Here is a 22,787-nt window from a genome sequence, read left to right as displayed (position 1 = left end):
TCACAATCATTAGCCATTAGAGAAATGCAAATCAAAACTGCAATGAGATTCCATGTTGCTCCAACGAGGCTGGCATTAATCCAAAAAACACAAAATAATAAATGTTGGAGAGGTTATGGAGAGACTGGAACATTTATGCATTGCTGGTGGGAATGTAAAATGGTACAACCACTTTGGAAATCGATTTGGCACTTCCTTAAAAAGCTAGAAATAGAACTACCATATGATCCAGCAGTCCCACTCCTTGGAGTATGTCCTAGAGAAATAAGAGCCTTTATAGGAACAGATACATGCACACCCGTGTTCATTGCAGCACTGTTTTTCTACACTAGCAAAAAAATGGAAGCCTCTAAAGTTCCCATCAAGGGATGGATGGATAAATAAATTATGGTATATTCACACAATGGAATATTATGCATCAATAAAGAACAATGATGAATCCATGAAGCATTTCATAACATGGAGGAATCTGGAAGGCATTATGCAGAGTGAAATTAGTGAATTGCAAAAGGACAAATATTGTATGAGACTACTATTATAATAATTCAAGAAATAGTTTGAACAGAGAAGAAATATTCTTTGATGGTTACGAGAGTCGGGGGGAGGGAGGGGGTATTCACTAATTAGATAGTAGACAAGAACTATTTTAGGTGAAGGGAAAGACAACACACAGTACAGGAGAGGTCAGCACAACTGGACTAAACCAAAAGCAAAGAAGTTTCCTGAATAAACCGAACGCTTCAAAGGCCAGAGTAGCAGGGGCAGGAGTTTGGGGACCATGGTTTCAGGAGACATCTAGGTCAAGTGGCAAAATAAAATGTACTAAGAAAAAATTCTCATCCCACTTTGGTGAGTGGTGTTCTGGGGCCTTAAACGCTAGCAAGCGGCCACGTAAGATGCATCAATTGGTCTCAACCCACCTGGAGCAAAGGAGAATGAAGAACACCAAAGACACAAGGTAATTATGAGCCCAGGGGACAGAAAGGGCCACATAAATCAGAGGCTACATCAGCCTGAGACCAGAAGAACTAGATGGTGCCTGGCTACAACCGATGACTGCCTTGACGGAACACAACAGAGAATCCACGAAGGAGCAGGAGAGCAGTGGGATGCAGACCTCAAATTCTTGTAAAAAGACCAGACTTAATGGTCTGACTGAGACCAGATGTGTGGAGACCAGAAGGACCCCAGAAATCATGGTCCCCAGACCTTCTGTTAGCCCAAGACAGGAACCATTTCCATAGCCAACTCTTCAGACAGGGATTGGACTGGACTGTAATACAGGGAATGATACTGGTGAGGAATGAGCTTCTTGGCTCAAGTAGACACATGAGAGTATGTGGGCAGCTCCTGTCTGGAAGGGAGATGAGAAGGCAGAGGGGGACAGAAGCTGGTTGAATCGACACGAGGAATACAGGGTAGAGAGAAGGAGTGTCCTGTCTCCTTAGAGGGAGAGCAACTAGGAGTATATAGCAAAAAAGAAATAAATCTTTTTTTTTTTTTCAAGGTGTATATAAATATTTGTATGAGACTGACTTGATTTGTAAACTTTCACTTAAAGCACAATAAAAAAAAAAAGAATATTGAATGTACCATATACTGCCAGAAGAACAAACAAATCTGTCTTGGAAGAAGTATAGTCAGCATGCTCCTTAGAAGCAAGCATGGCAAGACTTGGTCTCATGTGCTTTGGACATGTTGTCAGGGGGGACCAGTCCCCTTCATAGAGGGTCAGCGAAGAAGAGGGAGTCCCCCAATGAGATGGATTGACACAGTGGCTGCAACCATGGGCTCAAACATAGCAATGATTGTAAGGATGGCACAGGACTGGGCAGTGTATCATTCTGTTGTACATAGGGTCGTTATGAGCTGGAACTGACTCAATGGTACCAAACAACAACGAATGCCATCAGATGAATACACATTTGGTTCCTGTAAAAGTGGGGTGGTGTGGACGTCTCACCTCTTCTAACTTCACAAGAGGGCAGGGGAATCAAGATCAGTGACCCAAGGCTGATATCCTATGAGGTGGAGGTCAGACATGCTTCCTCCCTCCAACCTTTTTACCAATTCTGACACTGACTGTCCCTTCTATGGCACTTTGTACTCTGTTGGGTTCAATAATTCATTGCAATGACTACACGGAACTCACAGACCATACTCATAGTTATGGGGCTTATTAGGGAGGTAACAAGTTACAATTCAGGATCAGGCATGACTCAGGATACAGACCTTTAGTCAGGACAACTTCTTGGTCGTGCCTGTAGTCAGGCCCCTTTCTGGCCCCCGGCCCCTCGACCCCTCAGCCCCTTGGTCTGTGCCCTGCTGGACAAGTGTTACAAAGCTATTTAGCTCCACCAATAAATGCACTGGGGCACCCCACCTCACCAATAAGCCTCGCCCAAAGGCGCCTAGCTCTTTAGCTCTGTGGTTCAGCAAGCCTGCCTCCACCGATAAGTGCCCAGAAGCACCCCACTCTGCCAGCAAGCCTTCTGCCCAAAGGCACTCAGCTCTCTCAGTCCTTGGGCCAGGAAGCCCATCATGTCATCATGTGCCAGCCTCCTGGTTCTGTAGCTGCTGATTCTCTGCCACTGCTTCTTGCCATCTCTCACCATCCTGGTGTTACAGCTCTTTTTCTGTGTCTCTTGGATCTAGGAGGTTGTCAGCGCAGGGTTCCCAGGTCCAAAGGATGTGCTCTGCTCCTGTCTCTTCTTTGTTGGTGGCAGTGAGGTTCCTCCTTTCCACCCCTGCAATGGCTAATTTTTAAGCCTAACGGGATGGTAAAACTGACCAATCCCCTTGTTAGATCTCCACACAGTTTATCTGCATGCTCCTAGTCCTACAAGGATGCTATGCACCTTATTTGCATTACCAGCAAGCTGTCCAATCCCCTTGGTGGGCCAGAAGCCCCTTATTTGCATAGTCCCACCCAGTCATTGCATGTGAGTCACAAAGTTTATGACTAGAAGGGCCATGATAAGTAATTGACTGCATCGCAGTTCCTTTGCTTTTGATGTTTAGAGATGACTTTTTAATTATTTTGTTTTATGATTACATACAATACTTACATGATTCCAAAGTCAAGTCTATTAAACAAGGTATATTCAAAGAAGTCTAGCTTCTATACCTTTCTATTTCATCTCTTTCCCATAGTAGGTAACCACCTAAGAAATTTTTGGTACCCCTCCTTTTAAAAAAACACATAAGGACACAGATTTATCCCCCATATTAGATTAATTAATGGTAGCATACTATGTACACTTTTCTCCACATTCCTTTTTTCACTGAACAGTTTATTTGGGAGATCATTCCCTAGTTGTATATAGACCAGATGTTGAAAGACTTCCTGTTTTTTTTAAATAAAGTTTTATTGGAACACAGCCATGCCCATTCTTTTACGTATGGTCTATGGCAGTTTTCTTGCTACAACAGCAAAGTTGAATAGTTGGAACAGTGACCATATGACCCATAAGCCTAAAATATTTACTGTTTGATCCTCTAAAAAACATTTTTCAACTTCTTATATGGAGTTATATCCCATTCCTTTTTGAATATGTTTATTTTTATTGTGGTAAGTATGCATATAACAAAAATTGCAATTTCAACATTTTTTACGTGCACAATTCATTGACGTTAATTACTTTCATCATGTTGTATAACTGTCACTGCTCTGTTCCCACATTTTTCCATCCCCCTTCATAGAAGCCGAGTCTCGTTTCTTTCTTGCAGATGTATAGTAGTCCAGTGTGTGGGTGCACCAGAGATGATTCAGCGACTTCCCTATTTGTGGACACTTGGGTTGTTTTTAGTCTTCTATTAGAAATAGTGCTCCAAACTCAAAGTCTTCCCCAGAGAAACTCTGAAGACATCATGAGTTTTTCCCCCTTGCCTGCCCATCTTCATGTGGCTTGAGTGCAGTGAAAAACAACCGTCAGCAGTGTTGTTGACTCTGTCCAGCAAGTAGCAATCTTCCAGCCCTTGTTTCGGTCTATTAGGGCTCCATGTCTGGTGCCTACAGGATCCAACTCTGTGGTATCCGCACTTCTGTATATACCCAAGTTAGCACAAACCAGTCTAGGGAGAATGGAGCTGTACATTTCAGTTCCAGTTCCTTCTCAAGGGTGTTTCTGTTTATTATTGAGAACCTAGGTGAAGGTTTCCCCTTTCTTTTCAGCTGAGCTCCTCGCCAAAAAACAGCCATTAAAAACCAGTGAGGTGTACTCTGATGATGAAGAGGAGGAAGAGGATGATAAGTCCAGTGAAAAGTCAGACCGCTCATCCCGAACGTCATCATCTGATGAAGAAGAAGAGTAAGCTGCGTACATTTTTTTTTTTTTTAATTTTTACTGTGCTTTAAGTGAAAGTTTACAAACCAAGTCAGTCTCTCATACAAAAACTTATATACACCTTGCTATATACTCCTAATTACTCTCCCTCTAATGAGACAGGACACTCCTTCCTTCCATACTCAATTTTTGTGTCCATTCAGCCAGCTTCTGACCACCTCCACCCTCTCATCTCCCCTCCAGACAGGAGCTTCCAACATAGTCTCATGTGTCTACTTGATCCAAGGAGCTCACTCCTCACCAGTATCATTTTCTGTCTTATAGTCCAGTCCAATCCCTGTCTGAAGAGTTGGCTTTGGGAATGGTTCCTGTCTTGGGCTAACAGAAGGTCTGGGGTCCATGGCCTCTGGGGTCCTTCTAGTCTCAGTCAGACCATTACGTCTAGTCTTTTTACAAGAATTTGAGGTCTGCATCCCACTGCTTTCCTGCCCCCTCAGGGGTTCTCTGTTGTGTTCCCTGTCAGGGCAGTCAGCGGTTGTGGCCGGGCACCATCTAGTTCTTCTCGTCTCAGGCTGCTGTCGTCTCTGGTTTCTGTGGCCCTTTCTGTCTCTTGGACTCCTAATTACCTTGTGTCTTTGGTGTTCTTGCTGTTTACATTTTGCCTAGTAGGATAGGTGGGTTCTTTGAGGAGAAGGTCAGGATCGTTTCTAAAATGTACATATTTGGGCTGTGAACTTTGGTTTGATACCCCGAGTTGCTGAACTGAGTTCCCCAGCACATCAACCCATGCCTTTCTCCTGCCACTGGCTGTTAGCCTGTACCCCTGGACGTTTCATCTGGGCCTGGCTGCTAGGAACAGATACTGTGTTCCTTTCAGATTGGCCAGGAGCTTTCCCTAGTTTCCTTCCTCTGATGGGTTATCTGTGACGGCAGTCTATCGTTACCAGACAGTTCACGCTACTGGTGAGGAAGATGGTTCTGTTAGAACTCTTTCTTGGTGCTTCATTTATTTCCCCTACTGGGTGAACCACGTGTACTCTGGTTCGGTTTTGACAAGGAGGTATTTCTTATTTATCCTGGTCTGTTTTTAGGATGGACACTTTTCTCAGTGCCCCTTTGTTCCTCACAGGAAAGAAGAAATCCCCCCAAAATCACAACCAGTCTCTTTACCTGAAGAATTAAATCGGGTTCGGTTATCACGGCATAAGCTGGAACGGTGGTGTCACATGCCCTTCTTTGCTAAAACCGTCACAGGATGTTTTGTACGAATCGGCATTGGAAACCACAACAGCAAACCAGTTTACCGGGTTAGTATCTCTTCCTGTGGACAACTGTCCATGTTTGAGATGTGATTCTCGACTGGGGATGGGGGCTTCCGAACAAATCTGTTGCTCTTCTGCCGTCATTTTACTTGAAGACAGACTCCAGCTGACACGCCCACAGGATAGTGACAGTCTGAAGTGTCCAAGGATTGATCACACATGACCTGCTGCCCGGAAGAAAATTTGGAGCTCAAGGGATGGGTGGGTTTAGATTGAGAATAATTTTCTCTGTCCTCCTTCAGTTTAAAAGGGGGAAGGGAGATATTTATGAAGTACTTGATGAGTTAACTTATCTAGAAGATTTGTTCATTTGAGAAATAAATACATGGAAATGTTCCATAGCACGTACCAAATGACGTCTAGAATGTGAAACTGTATTGAGATTTAAAAAAAAAAAAAAAACCTCCAACTTAATATAAGTTGTTATGTGGATTCCAACACTGCTGCTGTGGTCTAGCTGGCGAGAAGGTGGAAGAGAGCCATTTGATTTTTTGTTTTGTTCTGAGCTGTCTGGTTTTTAGATGTTCGCCTCGTCCTATGAGAACCAGTAGCCATACCATGTCCTGCAAAGCTTGGCCACAGAAAATGACCTTGGTGGTCTTCATATTTGGTTGATAAAATCTGCCTAAAATCCCAAGCGTATTCCCTAGAAAGGCGGAGTTAGGCAGGAGGGGAAGCCTCTACTGGGTCCCACCAGGCTGCCTCTTCTCCTAGAACTTACATCCCTGTGCTCAGGGCTCCCTGTGCTTGGCTGTCTGCACTCTGAGCCTGAGAGAAGTGCCTGGGGCATCTGGGGGGTGGTTGTTGTTGGTTGAGCTGTTGTTACCAGGTGGGATCGGGTCAGCCCCCAACTTACAGTGGCCGAGTGCGTCCCAGCGTAGAACTTACGGTGGCCGAGTGCGTCCCAGCGTAGAACTTAACGGTGGCCGGGTGCGTCCCAGCGTAGAACTTAACGGTGGCCGGGTGCGTCCCAGCGTAGAACTTAACGGTGCCGGGTGCGTCCCAGCGTAGAACTTAACGGTGGCCGGGTGCGTCCCCGAGTAGAACTTACGGTGGCCGGGTGCGTCCCCGAGTAGAACTTACGGTGGCCGGGTGCGTCCCGGAGTAGAACTTACGGTGGCCGGGTGCGTCCCCGAGTAGAACTTACGGTGGCCGGGTGCGTCCCCGAGTAGAACTTACGGTGGCCGGGTGCGTCCCGGAGTAGAACTTACGGTGGCCGGGTGCGTCCCCGAGTAGAACTTACGGTGGCCGGGTGCGTCCCCGAGTAGAACTTACGGTGGCCGGGTGCGTCCCAGCGTAGAACTTAACGGTGGCCGGGTGCGTCCCAGCGTAGAACTTAACGGTGGCCGGGTGCGTCCCAGCGTAGAACTTAACGGTGGCCGGGTGCGTCCCCGAGTAGAACTTACGGTGGCCGGGTGCGTCCCCGAGTAGAACTTACGGTGGCCGGGTGCGTCCCCGAGTAGAACTTACGGTGGCCGGGTGCGTCCCGGCGTAGAACTTACGGTGGCCGGGTGCGTCCCGGCGTAGAACTTACGGTGGCCGGGTGCGTCCCGGCGTAGAACTTACGGTGGCCGGGTGCGTCCCCGAGTAGAACTTACGGTGGCCGGGTGCGTCCCAGCGTAGAACTTACGGTGGCCGGGTGCGTCCCAGCGTAGAACTGTTCCATGGGATTGTCTTGGCTGTAAGCCTTACAGAAGCAGATCGCCAGGCCTTTCTTCTGCCGAGCCACTGTGTGGGTTTGAACAGCCAACCTTTAGGTTCACAGCCGCTCGCAAACCACTTGTGATCCAGAGGAAGAGCTCTGACAGTTCTTGACGGGTGTCTCCCCTTTTCACTTAGGTAGCTGAGATCACAGGTGTTGTGGAAACTGCCAAAGTTTACCAGCTGGGTGGCACCAGGACAAACAAAGGGCTACAGCTACGGTAAGAGGTGCTCCTGCGGCAGCTTCTGCTCCCTCGTCACGTAGGCACTGCCTGTTTGGGCTGTTACTCTCTCCCGAGGTCATATTTCTTGTTAATAGTCAGATGAAGACAGTGAGTGCTGTTTCTGCAGACACGCTCTACCACAAGGGACTGGGGGAGGGGCTTGCATCCTAGAGGGGAATTAGGATATTTCTCTCCTGCGGGGAAGTCAGGGCTACTGTAGGAGAAACATTTAGAAGGAAGAAGTAGGCTTGTGAAAAACCCCACTCCCAGAGCCCTGCCGGCATTTCCTTGGTGAGCGTGGACAGGAGGCTTGCTTCTAGTCCTGGCACTACCACTAACTAACCTGATCTTTTATAAGTCAGGTCAGGTTTCTGGACTTAGTTTCCTCTTCAGTAAAATGAAATGTCATTCACTCAGCAAACATTTACTGAATGCCTGCTATAGGCCAGGGACTGTTCTAGGCATCGGAATGGAGGCGAGAACAGAACGCACACACACAAACCCCTGCCCTCTTGGAGCCCGAAAATTCTAAAGGCCCCATATAGGAAGGAATAAAAGTAGTTTACCAGAATTACATAGCAGTAGCAGGTAACAGACACAGCTCTAGCCCAACGCATTGCTCTTCGGTCAGTTCTGACTCATAGCGACCTGACCCATAGGACAGAGTAGAACTCCTCCGTAGGGTTTCCAAGGCTGTAAATCTTTATGGAAACAGATCACCACATCTTCCTCCCACAGAGCAGCTGGCGGGTTTGTGGTCAACCTTTTGATTAGCAGTTGAGCGCTTAACCACTGTGCCACCAGGGCTCTAAGACACAGCTCTACCATGGCTTAATTTGGTCTCCATGCATTCTCCATTCCCCTGTCCCACCCTCATCATCTCCCCTGCTCTGTTTAAAAGAGCCAGATGGAGTGTGGAATGGCCGTGGCAAGCAGAGTGACTGTCCCAGGAGAGTGGCAGAGTCACCCCCTTTGCCAGCACAGTGGTTGGTCGGTAGACAGGCAGCGTTCTTCCTCTCTAGAGAATAGAGTTTCTTTGTCATTTGGATAACTGCATAATATTGCATGTTCTTGATGTTGTTTGACTGTGATCATAAATGGACTTTTGAAGCACTAGTCAAGTACATTTGGTTTCCAAAGCTGGTATGGTGATTCTCAATGCTGATTACCCATTTTTAGAACACGCTGGGGGAGGGGGGGTTGTTTGCTTGCTTTTGTTTTGTTTTGTTTGTTATATTTAATTTCACTGCCCAGTTCATACTCCCAGAGGTTTTACTCAGTTGATCTAGGGTGGTCCTTTGGCCTTGCAATTTTTATGTCTTCCTAGATGATTCTGCAGGGTAGCTAGAATGGAGACCCTCAGAGAGAGGTGGCATACATACTGTCCAGTGGTTTGCTTTGCTGGTACTGCGTTGGTATGCACATTTTCCAAGATGGTCTCTTTTTCATGTAGCCATGGCAACGACCAACGAGTGTTTCGCCTAGAGTTCGTCTCAAACCAAGAATTTACTGAAAGCGAATTTATGAAGTGGAAAGAAGCGGTGAGTGGACAGAGACAACCTAGCATGTGTTCATGAAAACATTGGGAGAGTCTCTTTCCAAAGCCCCCTTTAATAACCGCTTATCATGTTTTGGTCCAGATGTTCTCCGCTGGCATGCAGTTGCCCACTCTAGATGAAATCAATAAGAAGGAATTTTCTATTAAAGAAGCTCTTAATTATAAATTCAATGATCAGGACATTGAAGAGGTAAGAAACCTGGTCCCCAGAAGTTCATCAAGAACCTGCATCTAGAGAAGATCCTGGTTTTCCTCTTTCCCTGTGTCTTGACCTTTTTCGTTCTGCTATTATGCATGAAGATGAGGAAGTACTAATGCTGCTTTTCCGCAGACATGCAGAGACTAAGCCCGTCACCAGCAAGTCAATTTGACTCGTAGCGCCCCTAAAGGACACAGTAGAACTGCCCCATAGGGTTTCTAAAGCCGGGATCTTTATGGAAGCAGACTGCCACATATTTCTTCCACAGAGTGGCTGGTGGGCTCAAACTGCCAGCCTTTTGGTTAGCAGGCAGATACTTTACTTACTGTGCCACCAGGGCTCCTCCTTCTTCATGCATTCTCATTTAAAATCATAGACTAAAGAAGTGTGTTCAGGGACCTGTATTTCTAAATATTCTGCTAGACTTGGTCCTTCAAGGATTTTCTTTTTCCAAAACATTTTGGTAAAATTCTCTGATCTCTGTTCTCTTGGACAGTGGCTAGCCTTACAGTACCAGGCCCTCGGGCTGCTGCTGTTTATTGGTGCATGTTCCTTCAGACTGTCCCAGAAGAATCTCCGTGACCCAGGAAGCAGCGTAGTATCCCTTGGAATGAACTCGCTCCCTCTGGGGCATGACACTGCCATAGGAAGAGCAGCCCCCTTTAACTAGCTGCTTGCCTCCAAAATGGGCTCACTTAGCTTGTCTACAAACATAGCTTAGGAATACCTCACTGCTGGTATCTCCTCTCTGGTACAGATTGTAAAAGAGAAAGAAAGATTCAGAAAAGCTCCACCGAACTATGCTATGAAGAAGACTCAGCTGCTAAAGGAAAAGGTAAAGACTTGGGCTGTAGCCTCTTTCCCTGCCTGTAAGGATGTGGAAATCAAACGTAATCATCTTCTGCCAAGTTTGTGGTAGCAGGGCTGGGAGAAAGTTCTGGGCTCAATGATAAGCAACTCGGTGCTTCCCAATCACTTGGGCAACATTCCTTGGCCACTTTATCTTTTCTATAAACTGAACTCAATCTCGCTTACTCCGTTTTCCACACTTCCCAGTCACTTCAGTTTTATGTGTAATAAGAGACGCTAAAGTAGTGTTAGCACTGAGTCTGAACAGGCAAACGATGCCGCCACGCCCAGCTGGGGTGGTGGTTTTCCATTCTCCACAGCAGCATGGGATGAGCCGCCTTACGGTGCTTTAGCCATGTAGGCCCTGAGTTCTAGGCTGCATACCGCACAGCACTGCGCCAGAGCCATGCAGCTACATGGGAAGGTGTTTTTACTACTGTAAAAAAGTCATACCTTGCCCAGGTATTTATAGTTAATCCTAATTATTAAAAGTAAGTGTTGTTGCCAAAGTTTTTGTTCTTGTAAATACTACTACTATGAACTCCTGACATGTGTCCATTGGTGATAATTTGATTGTTTCCTGGGGAAAAAAAATCCCTTGAAGTTTAATTACTGTATCAGAATTATTTTTAAAAAAAAAAAAAAAGCTTTTGATTTAAATGGCAGTTACTTTTCATAAAGTTGCAATAATTTTTATTCAGGCTAACCTTGTATGAAAGGATCCCATTCACCTCACCCTGGCCAACATTGCTATTTTCATTTGATTAAATAAAAGTATAAGTGATACCTCATTTAATAATTTTTTTTTTTTAATTGTACCTTTCATTTGTAAAGTCCTTTTTCTGTGTCCTTTCCCACCTCCTGTCATTTGTTGATCACTTGAGGTACCTTGCCTATGCTAAGGGAAGGTCTGAGGTAGAGCCGGTCAGAGCCGAGAACTCATACATCTCTCTGTGTGCAGGCCATGGCTGAGGACCTGGGGGATCAAGACAAGGCCAAACAAATTCAGGACCAGCTGAACGAGCTGGAAGAGCGGGCAGAGGCCCTGGACCGCCAGCGGACCAAGAACATATCTGCCATCAGGTGTGTTCCTAAGCCTGTCTTGGCTGGGCCCTTACCCTTGGTCCACAGACATTGGTCAAAATAACCAGACCAGCATGTGGCCTTGTACGAACCGTGCTGCGCTGACTCCACATATCTCTAGGGTCACGGTTCAGTTCCATCCCTCTTTTCACAGCCCACTGACTCCTTCCTCTTACTTACCCCACAGTTACATCAACCAGCGGAACCGGGAGTGGAACATCGTGGAGTCTGAGAAGGCCCTTGTGGTAAGACAGCTTTATCTGGATTACTGGAAAAAAAGTAACGAGATGATATGAAATCTTTTCTACATCATGCTTGAGTTTATTTTTTAAATTATTGAAGTAAATCGTATGTTTAGCACACACATGCTTTCTTTATACACACAGATAGATAGAAAGACACAAAACTGCTGTCAGGTCAGCTCCAACTCGTAGCAACCTTATGTGCAACAGAACGAAACACTGCCCAGCCCTGCGTCATCCTCACGATCACTAGCATGTTCAAGGCCGTCGCTGAGGCTGTCGTGCCAGCCCCTCCATCAGGGGTCCCCTCCCCCACGCTGGCCCTGTACTTCACCAGACTTGATGGCCTTCTCCAGCACTTGACCCCTCCTCATGACGAATCCAGAGCAAGCAAGCCGACAGTGTTCTGCGGTGATCCATGAGGTTCTCACGGGCTGATTTTCCGTAGTTCACCAGGCCTTTCTTCCTAGTCTGCCTTAGTCTGGAAGCTCCGCCGAAACCTGTCCATCATGGGTGACCCTGCTAGTGTTTTAAGTGGCATAGCTTCCAGCATCACGCCAAGTGCAGACCACCTCGGCAGGGCAAACAGACAGGTGGTGGTATGCACACATACATCCGTATAATTTTATTAATTAGTGAAAAGCAACAGTCTTCTGCCCTGTCTTACCCATTCCCACCCTTAGGTTCTACTCCACAGCTTCTCATTTTTTGTCTGTTTTCATTCTTTTGGTTGTTGCTCTGTATCTGCTCTGGTGTTCTTGAAGGGAAAAGAATGATGGACAACATTTGATTTTTTTCCAGTCCCTTATAGAGACTGTTATTTGGATGTAGGCTTATGATGAAAGACAGGATGGGCGAAGGAAATGCAATTCCGTAATGCACAAGCTTTGTTTCAGGCTGAAAGTCACAACATGAAGAACCAACAGATGGATCCCTTTACCAGGCGGCAGTGTAAACCTACCATCGTTTCTAACGTGAGTGCCTAAAGAGGACATTTTTAGTCAGGACCTAGATTCTGGGACATAAAATGAGTTCCATTAGGAGATTAATAAAGAAGTTAAAAATAATGTTGTCTTACCTGGGATTTGATTGCCCCAAGCTCTTGGGTCTGGATACTTGCTTTTTTATCTTGCTGTAGGCTATATAGTCAGTGAAAAACTGGCATGGATTTGTGAAAGCCTGTGGACTAAGCCCCTTGTACCAGGGTGGTGCCCCAGTGCAGCAGACGTCAGTAACGTGTAGACTGGGTCACCTAGATAGGACCTGGCTGGGCTGGGCTTTACAGCTTTTAATTGTCTTTTTGCTGCCTTGAGGAGAACCCCACTGAGCTGACGATGGATCCACTGGGGTGCTTGTGATGTTAGTGGTGGTAGGTGAGAAAGAATCTCACAGTAGGACTGTGTGAGTATTGAACAGTCTCTAAAATAACTTATTTTCTCTCTCAGTCCAGAGACCCGGCTGTTCAAGCTGCTATTTTGGCCCAGCTGAATGCAAAGTACGGCTCTGGAGTGTTACCAGATGCCCCAAAGGAAATGAGCAAGGCAAGTGCAGTGCTACCCTGTAGCCTGCTGGGCTACGCTGCTGGCCGGGACCCCAGAGCAACTACCTGCCTAGTTTGGCCTTGATTATCCCACCTGGAGGAACATGGTCCATCCCAGTTATCTACAAATCTAATAAACTGCTCCTGTGTTTTAAACCTATAACCTAAATTCTAAATCTAACACTACTACTTAACTACGGCCTTGACTATGGCCTTAACAGCTGACTTCTGGCCCTCTGACACACATTTTCTCATCTGTAAATGGCACGGAGCCCTGTTTGGTAGCGTAGTGGTTAAGAGCTTGACTGCTAACCAAAAGGCCAGCAGTTCGAGTCCAGCAGCTGCTCCATGGAAACCCTGTGGGGCAGTTCTGCTCTGTCCTATAGGGTCTCTGTGAGTCGGAATCGATTCAATGGTGGTGGGTTTAGAGACCCTTCCTACTTCCGGTGTCATCTGGAGGAACAGATGACATGTGAGGATCAAATGGTTGTGAAAGTAAAAGCTCTTTGAAAAGTAAAATAAAATGTTAAACAGAAACTGCCCATTTAGAAGCGGTTTTCTTGCTGAGTTAGGCCTTTTTCTGTGGAGCCACGCCGCCCAGGAATCCCTGAAATCGTGGGTGAGAAGGTGACTTGTGTTGAGCCCACCCCACAGACATGAGCCTTCCCTCTCCTTTCTGCTTTTAGGTCTCAGAAAAGAAACCTCTTTGTCTGTGGCCTCTTCTGTTTTCCCTCTGGGAGGAGGAATCAGAAAAGGGCCTCACTAGGAAGGGCGGATGAACTTGACGAGAGCTTTCACCGTTAGCCGCTGCTGAGTTTTGAAGTCCGCTTGTGTTTCTGTGCTTACAGTTAGTATTTCTCTTCCCACTGCAGGGTCAGGGAAAGGAGAAAGATTTGAATTCTAAGTCAGCGAGTGACCTCTCAGAAGACCTGTTCAAAGTACATGATTTCGATGTGAAGATTGATTTACAAGTTCCCAGCTCAGGTAAGTGAGGGGTGGGGAGTGGCTGAGGAAGCCAGGGGACCGGCTAGACCCCTGGCTTCCTCAGCCAGCGAGGAGCCTGATTTGAGAGAGAAATGCGCTGTCTGTGTGCTCATCATTGTCTAGAGGAGGGGAAGACAGGCGGCAGGTATGTTTAGAGAGCCTGTAAGGCTACCTGTCAGAATAATGAAGCACAAGACTGAAAGGACTTGGAAGGTACCTGAAATGTCAATTTGCTCTTCTTTCCTGTAGAGTCAAAGGCTTTGGCCATCACCTCCAAGGCTCCGCCAGCCAAGGATGGGGCTCCAAGGAGATCTCTAAATTTGGAAGACTACAAAAAACGACGGGGGCTCATTTGAGCGCACCCAGCCTGCTGCTTCTGACCCTGCATGCCCGTCACCGTGGCCCTCCCACCGTTCCTCCTTCCCTCTGATTCGCCCTCTTGGGCCGAAGCAGCAGTAGAACTGGGAAGAGACTCTAAGCTGCCAGTCACCTGTAATATAAACCATTTGCTGTATAGATCTCCCTTGTCTGCACCACCTCCCACCAAACCCCTGGGCCCACCCGGTGTGGATCGGGGCTCCTGGGCTCTCTTGGGCTTTCTCCATGTCTTTAGATTTGTGTTTGCCCTTTTTTTTTTTTTTTTTTAAACCAGCACAGTCCATTGGCCACTCTGCACGCGTTCAGTATTACCGTGGAGCTGGGTTTCTTGCTGGAGCGCTCAGTGGCGACAGCTGCAGCACTGGGCAGTCTCCTCTGTGGACGGCCTCGGACCCAACCACTGAGCACTGGCCCCTGGCCCTTGTGGAGGGAGCAGGCCAGCGCCCGCAGTCCTTCGGCCTCTTTCCTCTGCATCTTTCTCTTCTTCCCATCTCTGGAAGAGGGGTTTTCAAAACCAATTTAGTTTCCAAAAGTGTACATTTCGGGGGGAGGGGGTCTACTTGAGAGAGTGTATGTGTATATGTGTGTGTGTGTGTGTGTGTGTGTGTGTGTGTGTATGTATGTATGTGTGTGGATTTTTTTATCATTTTTAAAAAATGCAGTATCTTTGTATCAGTCCGTCACGGGTCTGTAGCTGTCTCAGATTTTTGTCAGCTGTACTTTGGCATCTGAAACTGCAAGAAAGAAACTCATTAAATGTGATCCTTCTCACTAAACAGGCCTGACTGCTATAGCTGCGTGACTTCCCCTCCCCGCCCTCGTTATCTCCCCCACTTGGAGAAAACTCCCCAGCTTAGCCCCCTGCCCTGGAGGCTGTGTCCCGGCAGGCGGGAGGGAAGCACAAGGCTGGTACCAGGGAGGGCAGCAAAGGCGTCTTGCCCGTCCCGTGGGCACAGCCAGCGGCTTCTTGGCTGAACACAGAGCGCGTGTGACCTTTTCCCTCCCAGCGTACCTGTCTCTTCCTAGTGATTTCTGTTTTGCTACATGAGCAAGGGTAATATTTTTTGTTTTTAAGAGAAAGTATCCAACATGAATGTGGAGAGTGTGAACACAAGAAGATTTAGGTTGCAAATGTTACCAGCATGTGCAGTTTTACATGTGTATACGTATATATATATGGTAAGCATATATATTGTGCAGCTAGGGTGAAGCCAGCAAAAAGGTGTGTATGTCTTTATGAAATGTTTGAAAAGAGATAAGCTGACTGCTTGATAATCATTCTCAGGTGTAAAGCTCCAAGTGTAAATAAAAGTGGCATTTAACAAATCTTTTCAGAGCAAAGTACAGCTGACTATATATACCAAGAACTAAGCTAAAGAAACAGCTGAGAGCTGCTGATTCCCACAAAAGGGAGAGAAATCTAGAAGCTCTGCTTTGTACTTTTTCACCCTACTTTTGTGTAAGGAAGGGGGGTGATGGGGAATCATGGAGTTAAGTTGTATTTGAACTTGGTAACTTTTCTGGGTTTAGTAGAACCTCAGTGTTGCTTTAACTTAGTTTACATTTTTTATTTAAAAGCAGCGATGGATGGTTTTAAAGAAATATTGTGACTGTAAAACTAATAACTGTAACACAGCTCTGTGGCAGCTGTGACACAGTTGGGTTGAGCAGAGGAGTGGTGATGGACTTATTCAAATCATGTGTACTTGAAAAGTCCATTGACCCAAACTCTTCGTAGATGATTGTGTAAACGTGGAATCACAGACTGTTGGACACAGCAGAGTCCCGGAGGCTGCTGGGACCTCTCCTATCATGATAAACTTGGATGTTTTGTTTTCTTTATGGTTTTAAAATTATAGAATCCATCTGATTTGCTGGAGTCGTTCTGATCCACCATGTAGATCTGTATTTAGTATCATTTGGGTTTGGAGACGTGTCGATTACATTTTGGCTGTGTAATAAAATTTTTATTCAAACTGCATCACACTGTAGCCACTTTGCCACTACCTGTCCACACACAGCTGCTGAAACCTTCGTTCTGAAACGCCAGAGCACAGAGCAGGGAGAAAAGCCAACCAGAGAAGACCGAAAGTTAACTTACTCCCTGAGTAGCCTGCTTGGTGACCGGGATCAAGATTAAGGACTTGTCTCCAGGCTCAGCTGAGGCAGGGCCTCTGAACCAAGACCCTGACCAGGCATAGACAGTGGCTTTGTCCGACCAGCTGGGGCTTCCTGGTTGTTCACAGTGTTTCTTGTGCTGGGGAATTACTGCGGTGGCCCCAGCCTCCTCCCCACGGGTTTCAGTGTGGAAGGGTGTGGCACCAAAGGCTGTTTGATACATTTTCAGTTCCTTCCAAGAAGTGAAAAGGCCAGTGTCCATGTGCCCAGCTCATGATGTGTAGGTCTGCTCATCTGTGTTGCTTTTGACAGGTGCAGGGAAAGTCGGCTGCCTGCAACTTCCCCTCAAAAAGAACGCCTTTGCTTCTGTGAAGTCCTGACTTGTCACTCACGCTGTACAGACACATGTAAATAAACTTTATGCCCTGTTTTAACAAGGGGATCAGATTTAGTCCAAGGATTGTATCCTGAGTGGCAATTCTGAAGCCATGTTTTGAAAGTCCAAGGGAACCTCTCTTTTGCTCCTTTTCCCTCTTTCTCCTTCTCTCAGACCTACACCCCCAAAAGTGAAAGTGGTAGTTTTCAATCCTTGAGTAGCCTGGTTCCCCAAAAGCCTCTCTAGCAGGGTAGTTGTCTAGACCCAGGGCAACCTCCAGCTGGCTTGGTTTACCTCCTGTCTTGATAGGAGACCAACTAGCTTTGACAGAGGTAAATAAGCCCCTAAAACACTGCCTAAACTTAGAGTCTAGTCCTTCCAGCTTTCCACTGGCCTAGGCACAGTTCCCTTGCTGTCTTGTGTCCTGCCTATCACCTGTGCGAAGGGGGAACCTGGAGGCTGAGTGTAGCTGTGGAGGAAGTATTGCTGTCCTTCCCTCATGCCCACAAGCTGGGAAGATCTGTAAGGGCTTCCCCACCCCAGTGCCTCGGGTGGTGTCTCATCCTCAGTCTGTCCATATTTTAGCTAGGAAGCAAGGAGATCCTGGATTTTCCACCCCCTGTTTTTTTTGAGATGGGAAAGTAGGGGGGTGACTTCTAAAATTCAGTTTTAGGAGCCCCATCCAAGCCTGCCCCTTATGGTGGAGAGGTGGGTCACCCGGCCCCAGCAGGCACATCCAACGAGGTTGTCTCCAACTCCCTATCATTCTAACTACCCTGCTGTTAGGAACAGCGGGCTCCCTTGGCCCTAGAGAGCAGCCATTCTATCAGAGGACAGTCAAGTCAAGCCCACTTACCTCTCCCAGGGTGCAAGTGATCCACAGCAGCCACTTGCTGCCTGGCTCCAAGAAGCCAGGGAGCTGGCGGGTCTGCTGATTGAGGAATGGGGAGGGAGGATGCTGGGCCGGTCAGCTTCACCTCCCTGGGTTTTTCAACTGGGAGCGGAGGCAGTTTCTTGGGTGATCCTGGGCAGCAGGTGGTCCAGCTGCTCCTGGGAGGGGGGAAGCCCTCAATCCTCTAACATTTTGCTGGGTTTCCCTGATCAAAGAGCCCCCACCCCCACCCCCGCAGCCCCATAAGGGGTGTGTCTGGGGACCTGGAGGGAATGCACCCTGCCTTCTCTGGACATTTCCCAGGTCAGCTCCAGTACCTGCGGGTGGAACCTGGAGGCAGGGTTTCTTGGCCCATGGTAAGGGGTCAGCCACTGAAACATCTAGGCTTCCACCCTGGAGGCAGAGCCAGGACCAGGGACCCCCGGCTCCTCTTACTACCTAGGGCTGAGCTACTGAATTCCTCTGAGCCACAAGTTCTCCATCTTTAAAACAGCATAGCCTGTGAGGATCCTGTTAAAAGTGAGAGTGGTCCCCATCCTCCAGGGGGTTGCACGGAGTGGGTAGCAAGGCCAAGGGAAAGGCCAGAAGCCTCGGAACAGCCCGGGAACAGCCCGGGAACAGCCCGGGAGTGCGGCAGAGGACACGAACCGAAGCTGGAGCGCTGGCCCGACGGCCAGACGACTTCTGGCAGCCCCCACCATGGGTGCCAAGAAACTCCACCTCCAGGTCCAGGTTGCGACTGGTGGGCGTTGGGGCTGGTTCGAGGTACCGTCGCCAGAAGGCAGACTGCCTCTTGGCCGGCCCTAACGCTGCGGTTCCCTCCGGCTCCGACACACACACGCATGCACACACACACACACACATTCTCCCCCCCACCCCGCCCCCGTTTGTGATGGCTTGTCTGAAGGTGTAGTCCCGCTCCGAGACTCCAGGGGCTCCGGAGGCTGCCATCTCGCCTCCACCGCAGCGGATCCGACCTCCCCACCGCCACTAAGGGTAATTAAACTCAAAACCAGTAAAGTAACCCGAAAAATGACTATAAAGAAGTCTAACAACGTCCTGATCCTTTCCAAAATATACTGTCTTCAAAATATTTTTTATTCTATAAACACGTGAGGAGGCTGCATATCCCTCGGCCAAACACACTCATTTACCTCCGCCTGAAATGCGCTGGACAATCTCCACTTCCCTGGCGAACTCCTCCTCACCCTTCGGGGTTCAGGTGAAAGGTCGCCTCCTCCAGGAAGCCTTCCCCGAGTCCCCCTCCCAGTCTGATTTGGAAGCCCCTCCCATCGGCTTTCTCTAGCGCTGCACTCGCCGCACTGTACTGTTACTATCTGTGAGTCTCCGCTCCCAGTCTGAAGGTTCTTGGCGTGTCCGCGGCACCCAGCGCCGCCTGGCCCTTAGTTAACGCTCAATAATCGTGGTGGACGGAAAGGACTGCAGGGGCCTGGGGGTGTTAGGCAAGCGGACATCCAGTCGGGGCCGCTGTGTTCAGGAGCATTGGACCCCTCCTCTCGCCTCCCATCCTGCCCCGATTCCCCGCGCCCCGCAGCGCACCCGGGACAGAGACCCGCGGCATGATGCCGCCAACTTCGGAAGCTCAGGCTTCCTGTCCTGTGGGTTCGACCTATGGCCTCCAGAAACACGACTGCGGCAGAGGGGAGCTGGGCTGCCGCGGCCCCAATGGGCCGGACAAACAAACCGCCTCGGCCTCTGCGCGCCCACTCCGGGCCCAGCGGCCTAGGGGCCCAGCGGCCTTGGAGCCACCGGTCCGAGCACCCCGCCACGTGCTTGGCAGCCCCGCCTTCAGACCGGGCCGGTCGCCTGAACGTGCGCGCGCTCGTGTCTCCAGGCGCGACCCGGCGTTTTCGGGAGTTTGGAGCCGCGGCCTCCGCTCTCGGGCGCGTTCCTGGCTTGTAGCGTGAGGTGCCCCCTGCCCGCGAAGAAGCGGCCTATGGCTTCGTCGTGGCTGCTGGTTCCTCCCCGCCACAATGCTGGGCGGACTGGGTCGCCGCGCACGCGAGGGTGGAGGTCGCCCTGGCAGTCACAGAGATCACAGATGGAATTTGGAACTGCACCCACCCTTCCGCGGCTGCAAGATGGCTGGAGATTCTGGGAAGGCGGAGGAGGGCGGCCGGCTGCAGCCCGGGTGTTCTCAGAGTTGCCTCTTTAGCGGCTGCTGCGACCCTGACCTCAGACCTTCCGCGTCCGCTCCGCCTCCACTTCGCCACTGGGAGAGAGCCTGCGGGTTCTGAGTTTCTGCAGCGAGGGGGAGGGAGAACCACAGGAGCACGGGCTCCTGGGAGGGATGGAAGCCTTGATTCTGAGGTGTCAGGAGAGAAAATGTTCTTACCGCGCATACACAGGCGCAGTGACACATTTTGTTCGTTTCAGACAAGAGTGACTCAGATGGTGGAGGGTCACCGAACGCTGCCAAATCCCGAGCCCTGCGAAACTGTCCTAGCCCCCGTCCTACGATATTCACATGAAGTCCATTATGGGGGCCCGAGACGGGGAAAGGGAGAAACCCAGAGGCCAGGAAAATGGTCTGTGATTGGGGCTGAGGGACCACCTGGTAGGTGAGGACAGCCATTCACTCTTCCAAGGACAAAGGAGGTCTCCAGTTCCTCCTTCATCCTCAAGTTTCCATTGGACCCTGGCTCTGGCCAGCCCTCTGTCACCCTCTCTAGTATGCCCTGGGCCGAGAAGGGCATCGTTCTGATCAGGGTCGGGGAATGTTTTGGATTCATGAAACGGCTGAGAGACCAAGGTTCCCAGGGCTTGGCTGTTGGTCCCTTGGAAGCAGAATAAATCCGGCCATTTAGCATCCTGGGGCCCGTTTACTGGTTGGATCCTTGGCCTGGCTGAATTTCCTTCTTCCAGAAGATGGTGCAAAATGATCCCCCACCACTCCCAGTAAGGGGAAAGAGGCACCATGGTAGGAGCCGCTCATTCTCCAGCACCTAGCACAACGCCTGCTTCATAGCAACTGCTCACAGGAAGTTTGTTTGCCTTGTGAATGAATGAATGGACAAATGGATTGCCACAGAATGTTGGAATCGTGGAATCGGAAAGTCCCTTGGAGGACACCAAGCCCTACCTGGGAGTTGTTGGCTAGAATGAGACTGCACCACTTGGTCGAGAGGACCGTCCCCCCCACCAATGCAGACATACACAAACACACACACACCCGACAAAGGCTCCCCTCCCTGTGCAGAGGCCTTCAAGTCCCCTCAAAGCAACAGGTACCCTATTCAGAAGCAAAGGTCAAAGACTGTGCCCCACCTCCCTCGGCCAGGTGAGAGACCCTGCCTGTGGGTCTTGAGAAGCAGAAGCTGGCACCATGCCTGGCAGGGGATGGGTGTTCCTGCCCCTGGGCCATTCGTGCTGCCCTAGGGTGGGACAGAGCTAAATAGGGTAGGATGGGGAATGAAAGCAGATTCCCAGAAACCCTTCACTTCCCGCATCCCATTTTCCAGGCCCTGCCCTTTCCCAGCTGTGAGCCCCAGAGTTGTGCTCCCTAGGAGGCAGCCCACAAGTGTGACAAATCCTGAAGGCCATGGAGCACAATGAGGGCTCAGGCACCCCAGGCAGAGACCCCCTAGGGTATGCACAGCAGGATCACTGAACCGAGCTGCCACAAGAAGAGGAAAGATAGCTTTTCTCCTCAGATGCGTAGCTGGCCTTGACTCGTGCCCTGGCTCAGAACAGCCATTGAATGACCATCAAACCTTGCAATGTCCTTCTATGCCCCAGTCTCTCCACTTTTTGCAGCACACAAGAGGCCCTTCCCTCTGCCTCCAGCAGCCTGATTTTCTCCACATTCCTTTCATTCACAGCCTTAAGGACTGGGGAAACTGAGGCACAAAAGAACAGATGGTATATGGTTTCAAAAGAAATGAGAGCCCCTTGACATCATCTCACAGCAGCCCTGGGGCCTCCAGGCCTTGCCCCAAAATGTGCCTTTATGTTTTCTGCCTGTCTTCATTGGACGAGGACCTAGGTACTGATTTACAAGATGCTACTGAAAGAAATCGTGTGAAAGTGTCCCAACCTCCCTAGCTGAGTCACTGGTTACTTCTGTAATGTGGCTTAGGCAGACCAGATGCATCTAAGGCCCCTTCCTGGCCTGAAAAGCCTATGGGATTAGCTCTCCACCCTTCCTTTTCCAGTGAGGGAACCTGGGCAGGTGTGGCAAACAGCTCTCCTTTGGTTGCTCGTTCGGTGACCCTAAGACTTGGGCAAGCACCTGATATATAAGAAGAAAAGGACTTCCCCTGGCTTTTCTCTTGGCAGCCAGGACACAGACCCAGTGCCCAGCCTGCTTGTGCCTCCAACATCGTCCACACAGCACCTGGCACACAGGTGCACAATACATGTTTCCTTCCCTCCTTTCCTTTCCTACCTTTCCAGTTCCGGCAGGTCCCTGCTCACTGTTCCCAGGCTGGGTTTGCCCCCAGCCCACCCTCTGAGGGCAGCACCTTTTCCAGCCCCCTCCACAGGCCTGGGTGCCTCCAAAGGAGGGAGGGAGCGGGTAGAAAAGACATGGGTGTTCCTGGGCCTCCAAGCTGCAGAGCATACCCTCACACAAACCCAGCCTCCTCCAGAGAGGACTCTGTGCCCCAGCCATGGTGGTCATGAAATTGCCCACGTTCCCCAAGGGAGGAGGCATGTGTCCAAATTTCTGTATTTCTTCTTTCTCTAACTCACTCCTTTATTCCTTCCATTTCTCCTTCTCCTTTCCCCCACTACCCTCCCCCATTTTTTCCACTGTTTTACTTTGTCCATTCCCCAGGATCTTGTCCCTTCTTTGCTAAAGATTCTTGCTCTCCCCCTGAGCCTTCCCTTCCCTTTCACTCCCCCCTTCCCTCGAATCCTGAATCCTGGCTGAAGAGAGATGAGGGAGGGACATCATTCCTCGTGGCTTTGGTCAGCATCTGAGGCAACTCTTCTGGGGGTGCTCTCCCCACAGGGCCCCCAACAGTCCCTAGGCACCAGGTGCCTACTGGAGGATCCTCCTTCTGGCAACCTG

General features: G+C 49.3%; 1 protein-coding gene across 1 annotated transcript in view; it reads left to right on the top strand.

The window, feature by feature from the left end:
- The window catches only part of RTF1 (RTF1 homolog, Paf1/RNA polymerase II complex component), a 69,538-nt gene extending 54,905 nt beyond the window's left edge, over window positions 1-14,633 (top strand). Inside the window, exons 7-18 of the mRNA XM_049897887.1 lie at window positions 4,175-4,310; window positions 5,416-5,593; window positions 7,448-7,530; window positions 8,987-9,074; window positions 9,174-9,281; window positions 10,048-10,125; window positions 11,101-11,222; window positions 11,410-11,467; window positions 12,361-12,438; window positions 12,910-13,005; window positions 13,877-13,988; window positions 14,238-14,633. Of these exons, the coding sequence (XP_049753844.1) occupies window positions 4,175-4,310; window positions 5,416-5,593; window positions 7,448-7,530; window positions 8,987-9,074; window positions 9,174-9,281; window positions 10,048-10,125; window positions 11,101-11,222; window positions 11,410-11,467; window positions 12,361-12,438; window positions 12,910-13,005; window positions 13,877-13,988; window positions 14,238-14,344 (1,244 nt within the window). The 3' untranslated portion in view covers window positions 14,345-14,633. The remainder of the gene's footprint in view (window positions 1-4,174; window positions 4,311-5,415; window positions 5,594-7,447; window positions 7,531-8,986; window positions 9,075-9,173; window positions 9,282-10,047; window positions 10,126-11,100; window positions 11,223-11,409; window positions 11,468-12,360; window positions 12,439-12,909; window positions 13,006-13,876; window positions 13,989-14,237) is intronic.
- The last annotated feature ends 8,154 nt before the right edge of the window (window positions 14,634-22,787 follow it).

Source organism: Elephas maximus, chromosome 10, assembly GCF_024166365.1.
Source record: "Elephas maximus indicus isolate mEleMax1 chromosome 10, mEleMax1 primary haplotype, whole genome shotgun sequence".
In the NCBI taxonomy this organism is placed as follows: Eukaryota; Metazoa; Chordata; class Mammalia; order Proboscidea; family Elephantidae; genus Elephas; species Elephas maximus.
Note: the sequence above shows the minus strand (reverse complement) of the source record. Positions and strands in the feature narration are given on the sequence as shown.